Source organism: Phoca vitulina, unplaced genomic scaffold, assembly GCF_004348235.1.
Source record: "Phoca vitulina isolate PV1807 unplaced genomic scaffold, GSC_HSeal_1.0 scaffold64, whole genome shotgun sequence".
NCBI lineage: Eukaryota > Metazoa > Chordata > Mammalia > Carnivora > Phocidae > Phoca > Phoca vitulina.
This window is the reverse complement of record NW_022589767.1, coordinates 1,738,488-1,765,244: the sequence shown is the minus strand read 5'-3', so window position 1 is coordinate 1,765,244 and position 26,757 is coordinate 1,738,488. Positions and strand designations below refer to the sequence as shown.

Genomic DNA, 26,757 nt, shown 5'->3' with positions numbered 1-26,757 from the left:
GGACTTGCGCACTTTAAACCTGGCTTGTCCGAGGGTCAACTGCAATCTGATTTTGATATGGGCATCTCCAAGCTGCCTACAGACTTACAAAAAGAGCCCTTCCAGCTCCGGGGGTCTTCCAGTCATACATTTTTGAGGCCTCTACTATGCCTGCTCTGGTCAGGGCCATTCTAGCCTACACTAGGCCTTTTTCACTGGTGTGCTGGAAACCAAGTCTGGTGGGGCGCGTGGAGGGGGCGGTAATCCCTGATTTGTAGCATTCACTGATTTCTGTGGTGTCAGTACTCCAATCGGGGACGCCTGGGTGGCTCAGTCATTAAGTGTCTGCCTTCGGCTCAGGTCATGATCCCAGGGTCCTGGGCTCAAGCCCCGCATCGGGCTCCCTGCTCGGCGGGAAGCCTGCTTCTCCCTCTCCCACTCCCCCTGCTTGTGTTCCCTCTCTCGCTGTGTCTCTCTCTGTCAGATAAATAAATAAAAAGTCTTTTAAAAAAAATACTCCAATCGTTGCCAATTAAAAGCTACCAACTGGATGTCACTCAGTGCGGAGTTGAGAAGAGTTGCACGCAGTTGGCATTCCTCTGGGGAGCCAGCCATAAGCCAGCTGCAGCACAGCACTGTTTTGCATTTTTAAAGAGGCACCCTCTGGGTGGAAGAATTAAGAAAGGTACTCTCTTAGGGCAAATTTTAAAAAGGCACCTCGCTGGGCAGACCTGCACCACAGGTGCCCTGGTGAGGAGATACCTGGCAGGTGCCCTTTCCTCTGCACATGGCCTGTTGCAGGGAATGTGAGCTAGATTTTAGGCCCATTCACCTCCTCAACTGAGTGCCTTTGTGCAGTGCACAATTGGCAGAAACTTACATGGCAGTCTTGGCTCTGATTCATGACTACTCTATAGTTAAGTAAAATGGATGGAATAAGGGAAAAGAGAACCAAGTTACCTAGCAGCCTGAAAACCTGCTTTATGCAGATTATAGGATTATTACCAGTTAGAACACTAATTGTTCTTAAAATTAGCTTAATTAACAGAAGGCTATTATTGCTAACAATGGCTTCCAACTATACCATTCCAGGGTAGACATAATGATAAAGCTAAAAAGACTTCAGAAATGTGATACCTACAACCCTACATGTTTAAATTCCAGCTCATTAAATAAATACGTTTATCTTCAGTGATTTAAATCCTAACAATAGTCAAACCCAGGCATATGTGACTATTTTAAATTTAATGTAGTTCTTTACTAATTAAGAAGCAGTTGTTCATAACTCCTATTTAGCCTGCCAATTACTCTGTGAAAGTTATCCTCCCCCTTTTTTATCGATGAGGAAACAGGCTAAGAGGTGACTCAGAAAATGGATCCAAGACCAGTTCTTCTGCCTCAATCTCACTCTTTTTACTACTCTGTGCTAACACAGACATATTTCAGTATTGTGAAACAGACCATTTGAGATGTCTCTGGTGAAGATATTTTATTTTTCATAAAAATATAATTGTACAATGCTCTTCAGAGAAAGAAAAATTCCCTCAATGCCCCCAATACCACGTGGATTAATAATCTTCCTCTTTTAAAACTAAATATGTAATTGATAATATGCAACTGATTTCTTGTGAAATATAGTATTTATGTTTTTAAATTTTCTTTGCCTTTATTTTAACTAAAGCTAAGTCCAGTTTAAACCTATGCTTTTTGTAATGAGCCAAATCAAGTCTATCATAATTCAAAGATGATGAAATAAAATGCTAAATGGTGATGCTGATAAATACTGTCAATTAGCTGGTACACAGTGATATGAATTTGCTGCAGTAAGACAGATTCTGATTTAGATACAACAGACAGGTTTTAGATAAAATAGGAAAAAAATTTTAAGAATGTCAACTATATCCTAAAACTTGACCTGGTCAAACTTACTCCATATTATATTCAGTTGTTCTAATATATGGCAGGTCTATGCTAAGTTAATGACAGAATATGACTGGTCTAAATACACAAATATATATTTTCCCCTTACCTTCCTTTCTTTGGGGGAAAAAAAGAGAAAAAGAAAACATTACTCTCTTTACTCAGGGAGCAAAGAGAACAGCACGGATCCAGAGGGACAGAGCTCAATGATTCTCTCACCCTCTTCTGTTCTCTCTCAGCCCGGATGTTGTCATTACAGTAAGTGAGAGATGCTAGGATTTCAGTATGCTGCTTCTTAACTGGAATGGGAAAAGAAATGCTCCAGCTGTTTTAATCAGTGACATTTATTAACATGCTTCAAGTGGCCAAAGCGTGCAGCCAGCACAATACCCAAAGCAATCAAAACATTCCTTTTTAAGACCAAGGAACTTTCTCTTGGTATGATCTACTTTAAAATACCAAAAAGATCAGTTTAGGAATAAACTCAGTAAGTTGTAATTTACTTTCATCCAAAATCACACATCCTCTACCTGAGGACAAAGTCACTGCTCTTGTAAAGATACTGGGGGTGGGGGTGGAGGGTTGCTCAAATGACCCTGTAATTTAAAGTTACAACCAGAGAAGAAGTACTTCAAGCACAATGGAGACATTCCATTGAAGAGCCACATTCATTTTGGAATGTTTGCTTTGAAAACAACTCTTCTGGGGAATTCAAAAGGTACTGAACAAGCAACACAGAGTAAATCTTGGGTTGTTTTGCAAAATAAAAATATACATTTGAGTAGACCAGATGGCAAAAACATACCCATTATAATCTGAACACTATATTTAAAACACTTAAATTCTGAAGGTCAGTATATTAACAATCTTTAATCTATTTATATTTGTGATCCTAAAAAGACATTAAATACTCTTAAATCCCCAGTCCTCCAAAACACAGAGAGACCCAACAGGCGGGGCTAGTGGTCTATCAGTAGTCACACAGGACTAGACTAGATCTGAGTTTGCAACCTACACACAAGAGATCTTCAGGAACTCAGGCTAAAGGCAAGCACTTTATTCAAACGTGTGGCCTAAGAGAAGGGGGGAGAGTACCTTGTAATCTGAAACTATGTGGTCCATCTCTTGTTCCATCTCACAATCTAGACTATGATGCCTCCTCTTAAACTGCCATTTCATAACAAAACATACTGTTTAGAAGCCAAAAATTTGCTTCATTAGAGCTAAGAACAATTATAATTTAGCAGCAACAGAACACAACTCCTGATTTAACGATGGGAAAGAGAAGAGAGAGTGATAAAGTGTCTCAGTGGGGATAGTGAAAGATTCCTAGTCTGTTTGCATGTAGAATATGATGAGCTTGATTCCTCAACCATCACTGTGTTTGGTAGTCAGGAAGAAAGTAAATGTAGCTATGATGGGAACTGGAAACCCTGGCCTTGTGCACCTCCTGCCCGGCCTGCCAGCCGCCGAGCCGTGCACAACGCCGGCTCAGTGCTTTGCTCCAGAGCGGAGGCGCCGTCAGGGCTGAACCAGAGGCACACCCACAGTGTGTTTCTTCCTGGCTCAGAACACATTCATACGGAAACTCATGTCAGGGAAGAAACTAAGTGTTCTGGTTATGCCTACAGCCATTAGATCTACTAGCAATTTCTCCCTCGTTTTGTTCCAGATCTCTTGAGGCAGAAACTCGATCTCAGCAGCTAATTTCATCCTATTTTCTTTAGAAAAATTCTCCAAGTTAGTTGACTACACAAGGCAATGTGTGTGAACATTCACTCCTACCCTCCCCACATACATATACAGACATACGATAGAAACACATACATACATACAAACATACATACATACATACATACAACACTCTAGGTTGTCAAGATGATGTATGCTGCAGAAATGCCTAAAAGGTTACTTCCTGCTTAAAAATAAAATTTGACTAATTATTTTCCAAGTATGGACTAGGCCCTAGCAAACTTTTATAAATATAGTTTGAGAAGACAGCAACAAAAGTTTTAAATAGAGGCTGTCTTGAGGGCTTTCCTAATGGATTTTGTTAACACGTACATTATTTAAAACAGGCATATCATTATGGATTATAAAAATAGAAATGTATATATTTGTTAATACATATTCACAGCTTATGCTGGAATGGCTCACAGGAGAAATCATGGTTCATGCAGAAAATAAACATTACTCAAGTAAATATAAACAAATAAAATTAGGTCCATTAAGGCTGAGAACTTGGTTATCAGCCCATTTGGTTTCTCTTTGTAGGGCAATCAAAAACATAGGTGACACCTAAACACACATACACATACAATGACATGAAATACATGGAAAGAATATAAATTAACCAATAAAGCAATGTGGAGTTAAGGTGCAAAAATACAATCTTCACCCACTTCTCTCTACTCCTGTGTTTTCAAGCATTGCAACATGTTCGATGCCACGGGTGGCAAGGCCAACCAGAACAGATCTGAATGTTTATAAATTCTCTAAGTGTTGAAAGTTAAAGCAAAATCCTTTGGGATTTTGGTAGAAATTGCAGATTTACAGAGATGACTACTGAGCAGTAGGTTGTAAATGGAGCCAAGAAGTACAATCTTGCCCTTTCATCCTCCATAGGAATCAGAATATTGACTTCAATCAGTGACTCGTCATTTTATATAATCTTCACCCTGAAAAATAAATCAAAGTTACCAGTGTAAGAATGCTTGTAAGTCAATGAAGCTTGGTTAATGTTTTAAAATGCATTTTGTTTGTTTAGTATCTACAGAGAAAGGCTTTTTTAAAATACAGACTGAAAGAAAACTGAGCTGATTTGGCTTTTTTTCATTAATTCAGTTTAGATTAAGGCAAATGTTACCTCATCTAAGAAAAGCTATCAAAAAGCAAACCCTTCAATTTTATAAAAATATTTTAAAAGAGGGGCATCTGGGTGGCTCAGTCGGTTGGGTGGCTGGCTCTTGGTTTGGCTCAGGTCATGATCTCAGGGTTGTGAGATCGAGCCCCACATCAGGCTCTGCGCTGAGCGCAGAATCTGCTTGTCCCTCTCCCTCCCCCTCTGCCCCTCCCCCCGCTCGCTCTCTCAAAAAAATAAAATCTTAAAAAAAATTTTTAAAGATAGAGTTTATAACATTTTCTTTTAATTGTTACAAGTGCTCCCAAAGCAGTCACAATGATGAAGAAACCAATCCATGACATCTTCATTACAAAATCTTTCCAGTCTCTTCAACAAATGGTGCTGGAACTACTGGATATTCACATGCAAAAGAATTAAATTGGACCTCTATCTCACACCATATAGAAAATTAACTCAAAAAGGATCAATGACCTAAAATATAAGAGCTAAAACCAAAAACTCTTAGGAAAACACAGGGGTCAATCTTCATGACCTTGGATTTGGCAACGGATTGTTACATACGACAAAACATGAACAACAAAAGAAAAAATAAACTGGACTTCATCAAAATTTGAATGTTTTGTGCACCAAAGGGCACTATCAAGAATGTGAAAAGACAACCTACACAATGGGAGAAATATCTGCAAATCATGTATCTGATAAAGGTCTAGAACCCAGGATATATAAAGAACTCTTACAACTCAACAACAAAATGAAAAACAACTCAATTAAAACATGGGCAAGGGACTTAAGACATTTCTTCAAAGAAGATATACAAATGGCCAACAAGCACAAGAAGTGATGTTCAACACCATTACTCTTCAGAGAAATGCAAATCAAAACCACAATCAGGGGCGCCTGGGTGGCTCAGTCATTAAGCATCTGCCTTCGGCTCGGGTTGTGATCCCAGGGTCCTGGGATCGAGCCCCACATCGGGCTCCCTGCTTTATAGGGAGCCTGCTTCTCCCTCTCCCACTCCCCCTGCTTGTGTTCCCTCTCTCACTGTGTCTCTCTGTCAAATAAATAAATAAAATCTTAAAAAAAAACCACAACACAATCAGATACTACTTCACATCTTAGGAAGGCTATAGTTCTTAAAAATGGTAAATAAAAAGCGTTGGCAAGATGTACAGAAATGGAAAGCTTCATATGTTACCGGTGGGAATGTAGAAGATTTCATCCACTGTGGAAAACTACGGACTTTGGGGGTATACAAAGATTAGTCAGTTCAAAGGTTATGCCCTCAAACGGCTTATGCTGTAGAACGTGAGAAATAACTCTTCATAGATCCCATGTAAAATTCATTTCAATATTTAGAATGTAACACTATTTCATTTGCTTATTAGTGTATTACAAATAAAATCAACATTTTATTTAATGACATACCATGGAAACCCTACCTTAAGATGGTCCTCTAAATATAAACTCTCCCACTCATTGTACTCACAGGAATTGCTATTAGCATCTGTCTTCCCAGCTTTTGTGTGCCTGCTTGAGTTCTGCTGAGATTTGCTCTGCTCTTCTCCAGTGAGTAGGGCCTTGATTTCAGAAGGGATTTTTCCTTGGTCCATTGCCATGCACCACTGCTTGTACTGAAATATGTAAAATATTTTTAAGTAAAATTTTACTAGTCAGAGTTCAGGAACCAGTGGTAGAAATCCTAGACGTAGTAACTCCCATAACTAGAGGTCAAATTGGCTGCTGGGAATCCTACCCTCCACCGCATTTCCTATTTACCACGTAGCACATGTATGAGGCTTGCCATCTTTCAGAAGAGGGTAGGCAACAGCTGAAGGATCTTCTTGTGCTAATAATGGAGATAATACTTCAGACTCAGAAGGACCCTCTGGTGAAAAGAACATCTCCCCACAGTGCCACTAATTAGAATCCTCTTTTTGCTGGCCCATTATCATTTCTACTCCTAAAACAGTAATTCTGTAACTTCTGTTCTCTTTCATAAACATTCACTGAACATCTACTTTCTATCAGAATGTGTACTATGGACTTTGGGGGTATACAAAGATTAGTCAGTTCAAAGGTTATGTCCTCAAATGGCTTATGCTGTAGAATGTGAGAAATAATTTACAGCCTCTGAATTGTATGTATCTGGACTCTCTTCAGGCCCCAACCTTATTTCTTGCCTTTTAAAATGCTGAGGTAGTAGCCTGTCCCAGTTTTGTAATAATCATGGTAGCATTCTCTCTCTTCTCCAACCTGTCACCTCCTCCCTTTAGGTCATAGTAATGAGATTTCTATTCTTTTACATTTCTACAGCCACCACCCAAGGTCTTAATGAATGAATGAAACATGCTGAATAAATAGATATGTTTAAATACAAATGATATACTATACATATTGTTACATATTGCTATAGTGCTTTCTTCACTTAGCAATATAATGTCTTGTAATGTCTTCCTACACCAGTAAATATATATTTGCATTGTGATTTTTACTGGCTGCAAAGTAGTCCCATAAATGAATTAGTATAATTTACTTAACCAATCTCCTATTGTTGTACATTTGGGTTATTTTTCATTTTTTTCTTTGATAAACAGTCCCTCAGTGAAATAGTCATGTACATTCTGCTTCCACCAGCACTGTGCCTACATCCTGGCTAAGAGATTAATATTCTTTCCCGTATTTGTCAAACGGATACGTGAAAATCGGTATCTTCATATTTTAATGTAGATTTCTTTGACTGCTAAGCTTCGATTGATTTTTTCATGTGTTTATTGGTGGACTTTCTTACCATTTCCAGTTCCTCTCTGAGGGCACATATGGCTCTTTCCCGACTGGATACCAACTCTTCCAAATACTGATATCTTAGTTTTTTCCTAGCTCGGCATTCTCTTGCACTCTGCCGGCTCCTCTCAAGTTTTGCCTTCAAGTCAATTTTGGCTGGCTTCCGACCACGTTTGCCAGGTTTCTTTACTTTGCCTCCAACCACCTTCAGCAAGAGAGAAAAGAAACTATTTTTTTCTCTCAGTTCTGTTTCTAGGAAAGTGACTATGGCGGCATATTAGTAAGGAAAACATTTACAAATAATAAATAGATGAAACTAAGAAAGCATAATCCCATGAAATGCCTTATGAGTCTTTGCTTCCTGATTTTTTTCCTGATACTTTTGATACCATGAGTGTGAGAGAAGAAATACTGTAAGTTTTCATTATTTCTTCAATAATAAACTTTAAGTAGTTTAACAGTAAACTTTATGAACCATATGTAGCTGGATACTAAAATCTAAAAGACTGCCACTAAATATTTGTTCACAAGGAATTTTTATTGACTTGAGAAAATAGTAAGTAAAAAAAAAATCAGTATTTAAAATTCTAAGTTCAGTGTGATTTCAACATTATAAAATAACACCCAGAAGAAAGGATATTTGTTAAAACATCAATAAGGATTTCTCTGACAGGTGTCATTATAAATAGCTTTTTTCTCATCTGTACTTTTTATGATTTTTAAATGTTTACAATTAGAAACATAAAATCTGTATAAAAATTGTATGTATGTATATACAAATATATATACTATATATATATATTTATAAGATTTTTTATTTTTATTTATTTATTTGAGAGAGAGGGAGAGGGAGAGTAAGAGGGAGAAGCAGACTCCTCACTGAGCAAAAAGCCTGATGTGGGACTTGATCCGAGGACACTAAGATCATGACCTGAGCTGAAGGCAGACGCTTAACCAACTGAGCCTCCCAAGTGCCCTATATAATATATATACTTATAAATATGTATCCTAAGCAATTTGGCTATGAAGTCCCTCTTCAAATTTGTTGAGTCCAAAGGAACACACAGCAAGTCCCTGACATCTTCAGGATAATTCTCTCCTGCCTTTACAAGCCTTTAATTATAACCCTAGACTGTCTCAGGAGATTCCTACCTGCTCCCACTGGTCATACGACATCTTTTCAATATCTCTGTTATTCATTTACCTGCAATGGCATAATTTTTTGGTCACTGACAAAGTAATTTAATCTTCTTCATTGTTTAGCTTTGGAACCTCTCCAAGTTCTTATACAACATGTAACTATGAGCTAAATGTGATGAATTTTTAAATACATCAACCTGAACTTGTACATCAAATAAGTTTTCTTGAAAGCAATTACCTTGAAAGGGGTTACATTTATTCCAATGAACAAGTTTTTTGGGAAAGTGCTTTTAGAGCTAGTTTCTTACAAGCTACAACACAGTCTGCCTCAGATTATCTACTTTATCTGACGAGGTTCTGAATGATGTCTAGATCTTTCTGAAAATTACCCTCAGGGAATAAAAATGTCACAACTTCAGTATTCTGAAAGGAATATTGCTGAGGCTTTAAAGGCAATTGTTAAAGAGAAGATGCAAAACTCAAACACTGACAAATCACTGGAATAAAGTAGCAACTTTACCAGGTAATGAAACTCAAACTCAATATTCATGTGGATATAAAAACTCTCATTTGTTTGTTTGAAAACCACTATTAATATCACACACCAACAATGCCCAGTACCCTATAAAGATCAGATCATTACTAAGTATAATGGTTAAAAACCGAACTGTAAATATGAATCAGCCACATTTACCAGACAACCACTGCAACGTGCATTTTATAGGGTGGCTCTGAAATAAGACTGAATACTCCAAGGCTCTGGGTAAAAACTTTCCTTTCCAGCACTATTGCAAAGCTAGCTGCTTCAGTACTACTCCCAAATTAATTTCAACTTTTCAAAAATAGGTCTTTTAGGGGCGCCTGGGTGGCTCAGTCAGTTAAGTGTTCAACTCTTGATTTCAGCTCAGGTCATGATCTCAGGGTTGTGGGATTGAGCCCTGCATGGGGCTCTGTGCTCAGCAGGGAGTCTGCTTCTCTCCCTCTCCCTTTGCCCCTCACCCCTCCACAGCCCCCCTCCCCGGGCCCCTAACACTCTTTCTTAAAAACAAAACCAAAAACAGGTCTTTTAAAGCTTTTTATAAGATGCATCACCATGTTTTTATTCCAATATAATAACATTCACCTCAGAAAACCACACAACTTTAATGAAATATTTTGAAATCATTGAAATAAAGTATATTTGCTATTGCTACAGTTTTTAAAAAGTAATATATTTACGGCATAAATTCAGGTCTATAGTAAAATAAATGGTAATCACATCTGTTCTCTATGTCGTGAAGTGAATCATCAATCACACCATACTATAACCTAATACCTCATATATTGCTGTTTGTAATTAATTCAGGAGAGGCTGCCTTTGAGAAACCAGCAAGAGGACACAGTGTACTTCAGAGACTTGACCGATTTTTTAAACAAACCTCACACAGTCATAAAAATCCAACAACAGTTATAACCCTTTGTTTAGTTTTCATGGTAGGAATATTATTTTATTCCTTTCTTTTTTTAATTAGCAAGGCATAGTAAATAAATCCAGGGTTCCTGTATTTTATGTCCTCTCCTGTAAAATTACATCAAAACCACATAACCACCACTTCTCTAGTTTAATTTTTTCCTCAATGGTAGACTGAATTTTTGGCTTTGGGTGCCAGCTAAAATCGATTTAGTGTACCAGTTTTCAAGAGAATCAGGTATATTGCAGGATTACTGGGAATCTTAAGTAGAAGAGCATTTTGTAAAGAAAAATACTATACAGGGGCGCATGTGTGGCTCAGCTGGTTAAGTGTCCAACTCTTGATCTCGACTCAGGTCATGATCTCACGGTTGTGGGATCAAGCCCCACGTCGGGCTCCATGCTCTCTCTCTCTTTCCCTCTGCCCCTACCCCCACTCGCATGCCCTCTTGCTCAAAATATATAAATAAATCTTTTTTAAAAAGAAAAGAAAAACGTATTATACAAATGTGGGTTGGTATACTAGTTGCCTTAACAACTGAACTTCATATGTTTCATAAGCCGTAATGATTAGGGGAGGGTTAGGAGAAATCAATGAAGGAACCAGAAACGAAAACTGAAATCAACCTCACAAATTCCTCCCAAATATCTCTGGGCCAAAAATCATCCTTACCAATGTTTCATAAAATTTTCACAAACTCAGTGATTACCACATTGTCCCCTTGCTCTCTCCTATTTCTTCTGTAAGGAAGTACATTAATGTGGCTAAGTAAAAGTACTGATTTTATGCACCAACACAAACGCCAAAGAAAACTATGAAAATAATATGAAATTTAGCTTTTTCTATTCTAGTTTTATTTCTATTCACATAGAGCCACATGAAATTTTAAATAGCTATCTTTAAACAGTGGTATCTTTATCCACTACCCATTTTACTTCTCCACCCCCCACCCCCCCACACACACATTTGTGAGCCAGAAATAGAAAGCCCCAAGGGAAACACTCAGAAAGCTTGTGTCCCTAGCCCTCACCGTGAACAAACTTACTAGCCATTGATTTTTTCATACTCTCCACAGAGAATTTATTACACAAAGGTAGGATAGTAGAGATGTTAGATTTCAGTAGGGCTTTTGCAATACCAAGTTTGTCTTCATTATATGTTAAAAATGTTCAAATCTATTTATTATAAGCAAGTTAAGAGTGAAGATCCTACTTTTCTGTTAACTACTTGGTTGTTTTTTCTTTTTTTAATACTTTCTCCATTGAGACAAGCTAAAACTAGATGTTATTTTTAGAAGGTAAGCACCAGGGACTGTCACATAATTCTATCTTAGTTCAAATATAATTCTATCTTAGTACACTTATTATTTAATAAATACAGCAGATAAAAACAAAAGATGTTCCTAAATAATGAATGGATCAAAGAAGAGATCATAAGGGAAATGAGAAAACTACTTTGAGATGAATGAAAAGGAAAACCCAACATACCAAAACCTGATGAGATGCAGCTAAAATAGGGCCCAGAGGGAGCCGTAAATGCCTAAACTGAAAAAGAAGATTTGAAATCAATAACCTAACCTTCCACCTTAAGAAACTAGAAAAAGAGGGCGCCTGGGTGGCTCAGTTGGTTAAGTGACTGCCTTCGGCTCAGGTCATGATCCTGGAGTCCCGGGATCGAGTCCCACATCAGGCTCCCTGCTCGGCAGGGAGTCTGCTTCTCCCTCTGACCCTCCCCCCCTCATGCTCTCTGTCTCTCATTCTCTCTCTCGCAAGTAAATAAAAAAAAAAAAAGAAAAGAAACTAGAAAAAGAAGAGCAAATTAAACCCAAAGCAAGCTGATAGAAGGAAGTAACAAATATCAGACCACACATAAATAAAATAGAGGATGGCAAAACAATTGAGAAAATCAGTGAAACCAAAAGTTGGTTCTTCAAAAAGATAACAAAATCAACAAAACTCTGGCTAAACTGGTCAAGAGAAAACAATTCAAAATACTAAAATCAAGACCAAAAGAGACATCATCCCTATCAACTTTACAGAAATAAAAATGGTTACATGGGATACTATGAAAAATTATATGCCAAAAACTAGAAAACCTAAAAGAAATGGACAAATTCCTAGAAAGACACAAAGTAGCAAAACTGATTTGAGAAGAAACAGAAAATCTGAATAAACCTATAACAAATAGATTGAATTAGTAACTGAAAAATCTCCCACAAAGAAAAGACACAGGTCCAAGTGACTTCACTGGTGAATTCTACCAAACATTTACAGAATTAACACTAATTCTTTATAACTCTTCCAAAAAACAGAAAAGAACATATCCAAATTCACTCTATGAGGCCATTATTAGCCTGATACCAAAACCAAAGATGTCATAAGAAAATCAATGTTTTGTCAATATAGATGCAAATATCCTCAATATTTGCTAGCAGACTGAATCTAACAACATATAAAGAGGATTATACACCATGGCTATATGCGACTTATCGCAGGGATAAAGGCAGGTGTCACAACCAAAAATCAATTACTGTAATATATCATATCAATAGGAAAAAAGGGCCAAAGGTATATTTTTTTTCTTAAAGAGACTCTGAAAAAGCACTTGACAAAATCCAACACCTCATATGATAAAAAAAAACACTCAATAAACTATGAATAAAGGGAACTCCCCCAACCTGATAAAGGGTACCTATGAAAAACCCACATATTTTTTTTGTAATGTTTTAAACTTTTTTAAAAAAGATTTTATTTATTTATTTGACACAGAGAGAGAGGGAACACAAGCAGGGGGAGCAGGAGCGGGAGAAGCAGGCTCCCCACCAAGCAGGGAGCCCAACATGGGGCTTGATCCCAAGATCTTGGGATCATGACCTGAGCTGAAGGCAGATGCCCAACTGATTGAGCCACCAAGGCACCCCGTGAAACCTACAGTTAACATCACACTTAAAGGTGAAAGATTGAAAGCTTTCCCCCCAAAGATCAGGAAAAAGACAAAGATCTTGTCTTATCACTTCCATTCAACATTGTATTGGAGGATCTAGCCACAGCAATTAGGCAAGAAAAAGAGAATTCATTCAGATTGGAAGGGAAAAAGTAAAACTATTTCTATTTGGGGATAATATGATCTTCTATATAGAAAATTCTTGGGGCACCTGCGTGGCTCAGTTGGTTAAGCATCCAACTCTTGATCTCAGCTTGGGTCTTTGCTCTCAGGGTCAGCAGTTCAAGCCCTCTGTTGGCTCCATGCTGGGCATGGAGCCTACTTAAAAAAGAAAAGAAAAGAAAAGAAAATTCTAAGGAATCCACAAAAAACTATTAGTGGTAGTAAATGAGTTGAGCAAGGTTGCAAGAGGCAAGATCAATAAACAAAAATTAGCTCTGTTTCTATACACAATGAACAATCTGAAATGAAATTATAAAAGCATTCATTGAGAATAGCACAAAAACATTCCATTTAGAATAGCATTTTATTGAGGGTATTTGCATCTATATTCATAAACCATATTGGTCTGTAGTTTTCTTATGGTATCTCTGTTTGGTTTTGGTATCAGGCTAATATTGGCCTCACAAAATGACTTAGGAATAAATTTAACAAAAGAAGTGTAAGACTTGTACACTGAAAACCACAAAACACTATTATAAGAAACTAAAGATCTAATAAAAAGACAGACATCCCATGTTAATGGATTGAAAGACTTAATATTGTTAAGATGACAATATTCCCCAAATTGATCTACAAATTCAACACACTCCCTATCAAAATCCCAGCTGAGGGCTCCTGGCTGGCTCAGTTGGTAGAGCATCTGATTCTTGATCTCACGGTCCTGAGTTTGAGCCCCATCCCATGTTGGGTATAGAGATTACTTAAAAAAAAAAAAAATCCCAGCTGCCTTTTTGCAGAAATTGACAAGATAATAAAAAAATTCATATGGAAATACAAGGACCCAAACAGCCAATCCTGAAAAACAACAAAATTGGATGGCTTACACTTTCTGATTTCAAAATTTAATAGAAAGCTACAGTAATCAAGATAGTGTGGCAATGGCACAGGGGTAAACATACATATCAATGAAAAAGAACTGAGAATCCAGATATAAGCCCTTACATTTATGGTCAACTGATATTCAGTAAGGTGCCACAACAAAAGAGAAATGGGAAAAGAATAGTCTTTTCAATAAATGGTGCTGGGACAACTGGTTATCTGCAAGCAAAAGATTTAAGCTGGATTCCTACAAAACGCCATATACAAAAATTAACTCAAAGTAAAACAAAGACCTAAATATAAGAGCTACACCTATACAACTCTTAGAGGAAAACATAGGAATAAATTTGTGACCTTGGATTAGGCCATGGTTTCTTAGATATGACACCATAAGTATAAGCAACAAAAGAAAAAATAAATTGGACTTTGAAAATTTTGTGCTTCAAAGACCATCATCAAGGTCAACCCATAGAATGGGAGAAAATATGTGTAAATCATACATATGATAAGGGACTTGTATCCAGAATATATAAAGAACTCTGACAATTCAACAGAAAAGGCAAATAATCCAGCTAAAGTGTGGGCAAAGTATATGAATCGACATTTCTCCAAAGAAAATATATGAATGACCAATAAACATGTGAAAAAACATTCAGCATCATTAGTCATTTTGGAAATGTGACTCAAAACCAAGAAATAACACTTTATATCCACTAGGATGGCTATATAATAAAAAACAGCCAATAACATGTGGAGATGTGGAGAAATGGAACTCTCATACATTGCTGGTGGGGATATAAAATGGTGGCCATTTTGGAAAACCATCTGCATGTTCCCAAAAATATTAAACGTAGAATTACCATACAACCAGCAATTCTACATATATAACCACTCCTAGGTATATCCCAAGAAGAAATGAAAACATGTCCACATAAAAACTTGTACAATGCATGTTCATAGGACTGTATTTCATGATAGCTAAAAAGTAGAAACAACCCAAATGTCCGTCAACTGATGAGTAGATAACAAAATATAGTGTGTTTATACAATGGAACATTATTCAGACATAAAAAGGAATGAAGTACTGATACATGGTTCAACATAGATGAACACTGGAAACATTATGCCAAGTAAAAGAAACCAAACACAAATGGCCACACACTGTATGATTCCATTCATATAAAATGTCCAGAAAAGGCAAATTTATAGAGATAAAAAGTAGATTATTGATTGCTTAGGGCAGGGGGAAGGGAAGGAGAGAATGGGGAGTGGCTGCTAAAGGGTTCCTTTTTTTTTCTTTTAAAAATTAATATATTTTGCTTTTTAGAGTTGTTTTAGGTTTATAAAAAATTAAACAGAAAGTACAGAGTTCCCATATATCCCCTTTCCCTCCACCCTTCCAGTGTCCCCTATTATTAACATCTTGCATTAGTGTAGTACATTCATTACAATTGCTGAACCAATGTTATTAATAAATCCAAAGTCTACATTAGGGTTCACTCTTTGTGTTGTACAGTTCTATGTGGGTTTGACAAATGCATGTATCATGTATCTGCCATTATAGTATCATACAGAATATTTTCACTGCCCTAAAAATCCCATGTTTCACCTATTCCTCCCTTCCTCGCCCCCAAAATCTTGGCAACGACTGAACTTTTTACTACCTCTATAGTTTTGTGTTTCCAGAATGTCATATAGTTGGAATCACGTGGTAAGTAGCCTTTTCAAACTGGCTTCTTTCACCTGGCAATATGCATATAATAAGTTCCTCCCTGTCTTTTTGTGACTTAATAGTTCATTTCTTTTTATTGATTAATAATACTACATTATATGGATATACCACAGTTTATTTATAAGAGGTTTTTTTTTAAGGTAATGAAAATGTTCTGGAAAGATAGTAGTGACCACTACACAACTCTGTAAATATACAGTTGACCCCTGAACAATGAGAGGGTTAGGGGCACTGACCCCCCAAGCAGTCAAAAAAATCCATGTATAACTTTTGACTCCCCCAAAACCTAACTACTAATAGCCTACTGTTACCTGGAAGCCTTACTGATAACATAAAAAGTCAACTAATACATATTTTGTATATGTATTAGATACTATATTCTTATAATAAAGTAAGTTAGAGAAAAGAAAATGTTATTAAGAAAATCATTAAGGAAAATACATTTGCAGTACTGTGCTGTATTTACTGAAAAAAGTCCACATATAAGTGGACCCACACAGTTCAAACCCAGGTTGTTTGAGAGTCAATTGTACTAAAAATCACAGAATTGTATACTTTAAAAGGATGAATTTATGGTATGTGAATTATTTTTTTTTGTGTGAATTATTTTTCAATAAAGCTGTTATCTTAAAAAGATAGTGTTATTAAAAAAATATATGAATCTTAAAAAGCAGAAAGACTAGCAGAAAAGGAAGTATCAAGGTGGCATGGAGACGCAAGCTTATGAGGAGAAAGGATATTATAGAGGGGAGGGGTCAAGCCTAAGGGTTCTAATCTATGAGTTTAGCCAAGAGGGAGTTCCTGATAATTCTAAATTTAACCATTACAGAGAAAGAAAAGAACCTAGTCTGCAAAGGCCTGAGTGTGGATGGCACAGGCTTCCCAGTCAACAAGTTTTTCTTTTCTTTTTTTAAGATTTTACTTATTTATTTGACAGAGAGAAAGAGAGAGAACACAAGCAGGGGGAGTGTCAGGTAGAGGGAGAGAGAGAAGCAGGCTCCCTGCTGAGCAGAGAGCCAGACGTGGGGCTCAATCCCAGGACCCTGGGATCATGACCTGAGCCAAAGGCAGACGTTTAACTGACTGAGCCACCCAGGCGCCCCAACAAGTTTTAACTTTCATAGGAAGAGGAGTGAGGAAGGCTCCAGTGTCCAGACTAAATACTATGGACTCACTATGGACAAGGTCTTGAGTTAGGCACTCTACATGTTATCTCATGTTATTTCACACCATTTCAGGGGAAACAGCATTATGCTCATGTTTTTCAGGTAAAGAGGGGAAAATTAATTCCTTTATTCAATAACCATTTATTAAACACCTACCACACCCCAAACTCTGTGAAACTCCAGGAATATTAATATAAGAAGATGGGGTCCTAAACTGTAAGGAATATAGACTCACGAAATGCAGCAGACATGAAATAAACAATAACATCATAAAGGGCAGGATATCAGTGTATACAGGAGTGGAGGGATGCATGTATAAACACACACACAGAGATGCATAGTGATCTCTTTATTTTATAGATGACAAAATTTTAGTCCAGAGAATTTTAGTATCAGAGCAGGGTCCAGAACCTAGGACCCCTGATTTGCATCATAGCAACTTGTCATGAGTTAACTCACTATCATCAAGTATGACTATTCCCCCAGATTTCATGGTAGGACTGGTTGACTTGATCATATCATGCCCTGAAAAGGCTCTAAAACTGACAGGTGCTTTAATATGCACTACTATATTAATGCTACAAAGTCATTCATCTACTCCAGCTCACTGTGACATTAGCCACTTGATGGAGGGTGGTGGCGAAGAGGTTAACTAACAAACTTTTTCATTTTATGCTTCCTTGAAATTTCCCTCTACTATTGTGGCTCTCCATGCCCACCAACTGAAGTCATGCCAATCTATTCCTTAAAAAATTCTGATTTAGCTCTTCCTCTCTACTCGTACTACCCATATTAGTCCGAGCCCCACTCACAGGTTATTACAATAGGTTCTCAGTGGGTCTTCCTACCATCTCTCCTTTTCCACTCCCACTTTCCTAGCTAATCCATCTTGCAAAGAGCTGCCAAGTTAAGCTTTCTTTTCAGCTTATTAAAATAACTTTGCTGTATTTTCCTTCATTGTAAAAAAGTAGTATCTGATCATTATAGAAAGAATAAACTTTAATGGCCCTTTGGCCATGTTACTCTCCAGCGCAAGAGACGATCTCTGACTCAGCACTGCTTACTAGGTCACCATATCCAGTGTATCAGTTTGCTGTGGCTGCTGGGACAATTACCACAAACTTGGTGGTGATTAAAACAACAGAAATGTATTCTTTCTGTTCTGGAGGCCAGAAGTTTGGCAGGGTTGCACTCCCTCTGAGACCACAGGGGAGAATCCATCCTTTACCTCTTCCAGCCTCTAGCAGCTATCAGCATGCCTTGATTTGTGGCCCTATCGATCCAATCTCTACCTCTGGGTTACACTGCCTTCACGCCTGTCTGCCAAATCTCTCTTGGCCTCACTCTCATGAGGACACTTGTCATTGGATTTAGGGCCCACCCAAATAATCTAGGATAAATTCTTCCTCTCAAAATCATTAACTGAATCACATTTTTTTCCCGAATAAGTAATATTCACTTTTACCATATAAGGTGATATTCACAGGTTCCAGGGATTAGGACACAGATATATCTTTATAGGGGCCACCATTCAGCCCACTTCATCCAGGCTCCTGCTCACCAAGCCAATCTTCTCTTTCTTACTCCCAACAGGGGCATCATATCAAGTCATGCCTCCTTAGGACCTCACCCCATCTCCTGCATTCCCTCCTATCTTCACCATTTCTCTAAATGTTCTCTCCATCTCCCCAACATCCGGAACAGCAACTGTTACGCTTTCTTTGGTTAGGGTAAGCTTTAGCCCTCTTCCTCTGAAGCTCTCCCTGACAATCACCCTCTTCCCATATGTCATTTTTCTTCTCCCAATGTCTGGAACATATAGTGAACACATTGAATTTATATGTTATATTGATTTTTTTAGTGGCCTCACAGATTTAAGTTCTATCTCCTCCAAGTAACGTGAGCTCCTCAGGCCCAAAAGCTGTGTTTTCTACTTCCACAACCTCAACTCTATCCAGCCCAGAGCCAGGCATTTAGGAGGCATTTATTAAAAGACTGATCATTGAATAAATAAATGCAAAGAAAAATTAGGAACACTGTGAAACTGACTTAAGTTGATATCACTACTATGACTGCCAACTTCTAGAAACCGTAAAAAAAAAAAAAAAAGCTCCCTCATAAGGGATACAAAATCTGAAAAACCAGTTAAGAACCCCTAACTATTTTACCACCCTATTTGCACTTATTTACATCCTAATGCTCTAATTCTTAAGGCAACTCATAAAAGTTTCAAGCTGTTAAGTCTAACAGAATTATCGCATTTACACGAAGGGGTAGGTAGCAACAGCTCCAGCTAAAAACAAAAAAGAGCAGGAGGGCTTGTTTCACTCTTTTTAAAAACGTGAAGTGAGAAGTTATCTCCAACTGCTTAAAGAAAAATAAGATAGATATGAATGTTCCCAGCTAGTGCTGTTTACCACTTTAAAGAAAAAACAAGTAGCTGCATTTTCATTTGGTGTTAAGACTCCCAAAACTTCCTTCACAGCTGTGGGTTAGGCCTTTTATTTACCAGATCTTCAGAAAGAAAGTCTAATCACATCTTCCTGCTGCTAACCTTTCTGCCAGTTTTTCTAGTCAACGGAAGGAGAAAGAAGATAAAGTAGGCCTCTCTGAACTGAGTTAACTCCTGCCTCTCCTCTCCCAACACCTATGCCTGCCCTGGCCCCCCGCTCTGATTGTTTGAGGCTAAATGTAATACTACATATATTTGAGCGATGCCTGAAACTGTTACAAACTGACTCACTGACAGTGGTCTATACCTAATTGTCTTTGCTTCTTTCCTGCCCACCTCTTTCTCAACCGCCACATTTTGGCTTCCACCCTATCACTCCAGGGAAAATTCTCTTGCTAGGTTCATAAACAATCTCCTATTTTCCAAGTCCAACTGATACTTTTTAACTGTTTCCTTGACCCCCCCCCTTTTTTTTGTAGCATCTCATATTGTAGACTAAGTCCGCTCTTTAAAATTCTCTGTTCCCTTAGATAAATGGCATAATAGCCCTTTTTGTTCTCGTTCTCCTGTGTCACTAACCTCTCCTTTCCCGTTTATGTTGCTGAGTCCTATTCCTCAGCCCCTTCTGATCATTTTATTGTTTTCTAGGGTTTGTGTCTTTAGCTCTCTCTTCTGTCTACACTCTTCATCCCTAAAGGATTTTATGCATGCTCCATCAACCACAACCCAAACTGTAATAGTCTCATACGGTCTTTAGCTCAGGCCTTTCTTATGAGCAATCTAACCGAGCTGGTGCAGAGTCAGAAAGCACTAGCATTTATCGAGAACCCATGAGGTACTAAGTTCTTTTGGTATGGGCTCACATATATACAGCTGACTCTTGAACAACGTGAGGGTGATGGGTGCCAACCCCCAAGCAGTCAAAAAACCATCTGTAACTTTTCACTCCGCCCAAAACTTGACTACTACTAGCCTACTGTTGATTGGAAGCTTTGCCAATAACATAAAAAGTCAATTAATGCATATTTTGTATGTTATATGTATTATATATTATAAACCTACAATAAAGCTAGAGAAAAGAAAATGTTATTAAGAAAATCATAAGGATGAGAAAATATATTTACTGTACTATATTTTTAAAAAATTCACGTGTAAGTGGATCTGTGCAGTTCAAACTTGCATTGCTCAAAGGTCAGCTGATTTTTTTTTTTTTAAGTAAGTTCTATGCCCAACGTGGAACCTGAACTCACGACCTGAGATTAAGAGTTGCATGCTTGGGGCGCCTGCGTGGCTCAGTCAGTTAAGTGGCTGCCTTCGGCTCCGGTCATGATCCCAGCATCTTGGGATCAAGCCCCGCATCAGGCTCCTTGCTCAGCGGGGAGCCTGCTTCTCCCTCTCCCTCTGCCTGCCTGCCACTCCCCCAGCTTGTGCTCTCTCTCTCACTCTCTCTCTCTGTGTCAAATAAATAAATAAATAATCTTAAAAAAAAAAAAAAAAAAGAGTCCCATGCTTTACCGACTGAACCAGCCAGATGCCCCAAGGGTCAACTGTTATTACATTTAATTCTCACAATAATTTATTAAAGTTTTATTAACCCATCCAATGAAGAAATTCAGTTTGGAAGAGATGAAATAATGTGTCCAAAATCCTAACAGCTTGAAAGTGGTAGAAAGGAGATTTGAACTTTGGTTATATGCCAAAATCCATGTTCTTTCCTAATTGCACCATCTACTTCTAGTCTTATCCCAGTTCCTACATCTTTACCCTAATCCATTCTCCATATAGCCGTTAGCATTATTTCCTTCAAAGACGCACATCCGATATTGTCAGCTCTGCTTTAAAATCCTTAACGGCTCCCCAACATCTATGGCCTTGGTTTTTAAACTTCAGTAAGCATATGAGCCACTCAACTGGGGAGCCTAATTAAAATTCAAATTCCCAAGCCCCATTCTCAAGATTCTGGGTCAGCAGGTGTTTTCTTTATTCCACACTTTGAAAAATACTGACCAAAATTTGTTAGCTTAACTTGCCAGGCATATCATGATCTGGCCCCTGCTTATTTTACCAACCTTATCTCTGCCCATGCCTCTACTTGTGCTTTATGCTCTAGCTCAGGGGTCAGTAACCTATAGCCCTGCTGGCCCACCCTGTTGCCAGTTTTGGTAAATAAAGTTTTATTAGAACACAGCCACACCCAGTCATTAAGTTCCACCTAAACTGGCAGGGTTGAGTAATTGCAACAGAGATCAAAATGGCCAGCAAATAATTACTATATGGCTCTTTACTGAAAATTTGCCAATTCCTGCTCTAACTTATAGCGTAATACTTATTATCCAGTGCAGTATGCTTCAGTGCAAGATATTCCTTCTTTCCCATTTTCTGGGGGACTCCTATTCTTCCTCACAGATTCACTCCTACTGTGTGAACCCGTGTCTGACATGCCCAGACAGGCACCAGTTCCTACTGCTCCAAAAGCACTTTGCCTCTATTGCCCTTATTTTTTACCTCACTATATTGTAATGACTGTTCTATATGTCTGCTTAGCCCTTTACTGAAATGTAAGCTCCCAAGAATAGTTATAAACTTTTTCACCTTTGTATCTGTCTAGCATAATGCATGTACCTATTAGGTGTCCAACAAATATTTAGTGAATTAATGAATGAATAAACTTTTCTGAAAACCTTAAAAGAGCTAATCATTCTGAATAAGAATATGTAAACTTAGATTTCAACTGGTTTCTGAATTATTGAAATTACTCCTTAGGGTTAAAACTATCTTTTGAGGTACCCTAGGTAAAATATGCATGTAACCTAGACAGGAAAGGAAGGCACATTAAATCTGTCAGAGATTTGTTTAGTAGAGGAGCTGACTCTTCTGTTTTGGTCTTGTGGATAGCACTAATGAAGAGGAGAATAGGAAAAGCAGAAAATATCTGGGTTTTGTGGCACTGCTCAAGGCGGGTAGCTCCACCTACAGCAAAGGATGGATAAAGGGTCAATAGGATTCAGGGTCCAAAGGACAGATCTAGGAATGTTAAAGACATTTTTTGGCCAAGTTAAAATTTTTGCGAGAACCAATGCTACTCAGAACAACTGAATGGAACAGAAGACCCTATCTTCTTACCTAAGAGGTAAGGAAGGTGTGAGAAACCTTATTTTCAGATAATTGTGTGTAATACAGGTAGACAAGAGGTCTATGAAGTCTATGAAGGAGAACAGCGTCCAAATTAGCATATTGTGGCCAGCGCCTGGCCCATTCTCTTGTCAGTTGCTCAACTGAATCTTGATGCCCTAAACTATCAGGCAATACAGGATGGCAGTCTTTTACCAGCTTAGTCTGTGGCAGGAACACATCTGGTCTAGGATATCTCAATTTACATCAGTCATTGATTCAATAAACATAAAAGTCAAACATAAAATAAAAAAATAAGAACCTTCTGCCTATGATCAAAGCCTCTGAAAATAACACACTTTTATTTTCTTTGTAATTGAATGTAGCAGGTCAGGAAGAAGCTTTCATAAAAATAAGCACCTCTTCCTAGTGGTGGACATGCAGGTGGGCTCAGGAGACTACCTTTCTCACACAATCTGACAGTTAAATACACAGCTTAAGTTCATTTCATGCCCCATTCCATTGCCCCGTCCCATCTGGGGCACAGTTAGGAACAAAGGGTAGTGTAGGTATAAACATGGCTGCAAATGTTAGGAATAACACGCAATTAAGAATTACTAAAATGAGCATCTCAGGTACCAATTGTACCGTGCCAAGGACCAAAGAAGTCACTCCTGGGTAACAACAACACTTTTTGTGTGTGTTTACTATGTGTTAGACTCTGTACTCGATGCTTTATAATAATGCATTATCCCTAATCCTCAACAAAGCCTGTGAAAAAGTTATTGACCATTTAACAGATAAAATGGAAACTCAGAAGGTTAATTAATCAGCCAAGATTTTTCTTTCCCAACTGGCCTAGAAGAGATCTACTCAGTCAGTGTTTGAGCTCTGCTACTTAGCACTTTCCCACGCCCCCACTTTTGGATGCCCATGTACCTCTTGCTTTACTTTTGCCATGTGCCATTGTCTATATATAGTCTGGCTGGTGGCTCAATGGAGCACACTGATTATAATAAAGCCCAGGTATGTCAGGGCAATCTTCTTAATGCCACTCTGTTCCAACTTAATCCAGTCACTATTAGTGAGTACTCTATGCTGTATCAGGCACATTGCTAGATGGTAGAAAGGCAAAGCTGCACTCCCATTCAAATCTGTCCTACTCTGACTCCAGAAAGCTAGGTGACAGAATGTGGAGAGCTCCTGGCAAACTCATTCATCAAAACTGATGAAAACAACTCAGAAGGGGCACCTGGGTCAGCACTGATGAAAACAACTCAGAAGGGGCACCCAGCCAGTTAAGCATCTACCTTTGGCTCAGGTCATGATCTCCGGGCCCTGGGATCAAGCCCCACCCTGTGTCAGGCTCCCCATTCAGTGGGGAGTCTGCTTTTCCCTCTGACCCACCCTACTCTCTCTGTCAAATAAATAAATAAAATCTTTAAAAAGATTATTTTAAAAACCCAACTCAGAATACAGAATCTATATCATCATCACCTGTTTCCCTGACCTGCTCATTCAAATACTGTCTCTCTATAACTGCTGCTCCTGCCCAGTTCATCCTCTTCCTAGTCCCCTGGCCTTGCTGTCAGCCAGTTTGTCATCCTTTATGCTCTCCCATCATACTTTATGCACAACCACCGTAATTCCAAGCCCCAAGTCTCACCTCCCCTTACACAGGAGAAAATGGAACCTGAGACTCCATCACCTATATATACATAATGTGAGGAGAAAATGTGTTTTGTACATATGGATGTCTATGCTAGGAGGACAATTTAATTCTGCAGGACTATAACAACTAGAGTACAGAAAAAGGCAGGGCTGGGAGGTGCCGAAGACTTAAGGGCTGCTTCATACTGCCTGACTGCTGGAAGAGCAGTCCGATCTTGCTTGTACATGGCATTTAAATATTACTCATCCACAACTACGACGTGCATTCAAAGTGAAAGTTGTGTATTCACAGAGGCACTATCCATCCAGAGACATGTGGAATGGATTTTCTTTTCCATAATGATTAAAGATTTAAGAAACCGCTGGTTTCTAAAAAAAAAATGTATTAAAAAGAATGAGAACTGAGTTCATTTTACTTACCTGTGAACCCTACAGGAAGTAAGTTATGGATAGTCTACCCCCCAGATTTAACTTCACTCTCTTAGGGAAAACAATACAATTTTATACCCTCCACTACAGTTTGCTAGTTTTAGAAATAACTCCTATGTGATTTTATAGGTAAGTAAAATAACTCCAAATCCTATGTATCTTTCTTGGACTTGAGACTACTGAAGACTTTGAGAAAGTTATTAAATGTCTCAAAAGTCTGAAAAGGAAAATAAAAATTTTATAGAATATACTGTGAGAGCCTCAAATTACAGAAATTAAAGAACAATGTTATTTTAACATCCTTAAAGAACCATAACATTATTTTCTGCAAAAGATAATGAATGGATACAGTATTCAGATTTACTTCCAAAATTAATACTGAACAATCAAGCTAGCAAGACTTTCATGGAAAAATTATTTTCTGATGTTTCTGGAAAACTTTCAGAACTCCCCCTTTCTGTCTTGGAAACACCACTTTCTGTTAGGGTTTGCTACTTCACAAGCAAACTGTTTCTCCAGGTGAGTCTCAATTCCAAAGTACTGCATTGGGCTTTCCCTTCATCTATCACTTTGCTCAGAGCCTTCTGTAAGAACAGGAAGAGATAATGTAGAATAAAGCAAGGAGCGCAGAGAAGCTAGAAATTTTTTCATTCTAAGGATGAGTGAAACAAAAACGTGAAAGCAGCAAAGTATTAATGGTTTGGTGGAGGGGGAAAGGGCACCCAAACAAAGGAAAATCCTAGCTCGAAGTATGCCAGAGACTGTGGAAAGTAAGACCTATGAAAGGCAAGAGAAGGAGTGATTTCTACTTCAAAAACTGGCAAAGTCAAGAAGTCTGACTCCTTAAAAAAAAAAAAAAGTTCAATTTCCTAAACATTCTAAAACATCAATGAGCTAACCATCCCTATCTTCATGAACTCAAACTAGACAACACTAAGGTGGATAGACATAAAGACAGAAATAGGTTATATGTAACCTATATGAACTAGCCAATAATGAACAATGCCTGTTAGAATCATAGGAATAAGTGATTTGGACGGCAAAAGGGGGATGGTGGTAAGATATTAAGATAGATTAACAAGAAGGAATTCACTACTTTTCTTAGAGAAGGCTTTCTAGAGGAGGTTAGATTCTGGACGAATAGCAACAGGAGCTTAGCAGAGTGTTCCAACCAACCACAGGAAAATAGCTCAGAGGGGGAGTGAACTGATGATATGAATGGGGCATTGAGTAAGGGAGCCTGAGAGAATAAAGGGGAACCTTCAAGGGGAATAGGGCTGGTTCAGGGTGCCCTAATTAAGGTCTCCAAACTGGAGAAAGTCTGGGAGGGGGGCAGGGAAGGCAAAAAGAAAAAGCACGGTACTTTCTTCACTTATTTCGCTAGGCAAGTCAAGGACTAGGGTTTGCACCCCCTGGAAAAGCTGACTAACAGGCTTGCCCTGGGACTGAAAAATTTCCAGAGGAGAGGGCCCTTTCTGGAAAGACGCAGCCCCCCGATCCCTGAATTCCTGGTTGGGTACCATGGGGTAATAACTGGAGGCGCAGGGATGTCTAAGGCAGGTGTTTCCTGGGTGTTGGCGTGGCTACCAGGCTGAGGTTCAGCGGCGGGTCTAGCACTTAGCGACAAGCAGGCGGCGGCGGCGGCGGCGGCGGCGGCAGCTGCGCGTGCAAACCACAGGACTTACCTTACTGTCATCCATCTCGGCGGACAGGCCGGCCTGGCCAGGCGCTCCCTCCCCCTGCCCTCCCCCGGCTCAGCCGGCCTGGCCCGGCCCGGCCCCCGCCCCGGGGGAAGAAGGCGATATGGTTCTGACTGTCTCCTCCTCTCGCCTAACAGTTCGCTTCCCTGATGCCACAGTCACGGGGACGAGGGACCAGTTCAGGAATGACAGAGCGGACCCTGGAGGCGGCCCAAAACGCCTCCTTTCGCCGCCGCCGCCTCCTCCTCCCCCTCCATGACAGTCTCGGGGTGTGTTTACAGACGCCCTGGAGAGCGGCCCGGACGGGAGGGTGGGCGGGAGCACTACTCGCGGAATGGCCTCTTCGGTTGCCGTTTTCGGCAGCATTCTGGGGATTGT

General features: G+C 38.8%; 2 protein-coding genes across 3 annotated transcripts in view; one reads left to right on the top strand and one right to left on the bottom strand.

Annotated features, from left to right (window-relative positions):
- DUSP16 (dual specificity phosphatase 16) overlaps positions 1 to 26,757 on the top strand; it is a 176,195-nt gene that overhangs the window by 30,286 nt on the left and 119,152 nt on the right. The window lies entirely within an intron of this gene.
- On the bottom strand, positions 1,443 to 26,690 carry CREBL2 (cAMP responsive element binding protein like 2). The gene is made up of 4 exons (XM_032391800.1): positions 26,365 to 26,690; positions 7,551 to 7,748; positions 6,249 to 6,393; positions 1,443 to 4,577 (listed from the first exon to the last, which is right to left on the bottom strand). The coding sequence occupies exons 1-4, from the start codon at positions 26,377 to 26,379 to the stop codon at positions 4,573 to 4,575; spliced, it is 363 nt and encodes a 120-aa protein (XP_032247691.1). The 5' UTR covers positions 26,380 to 26,690; the 3' UTR covers positions 1,443 to 4,572.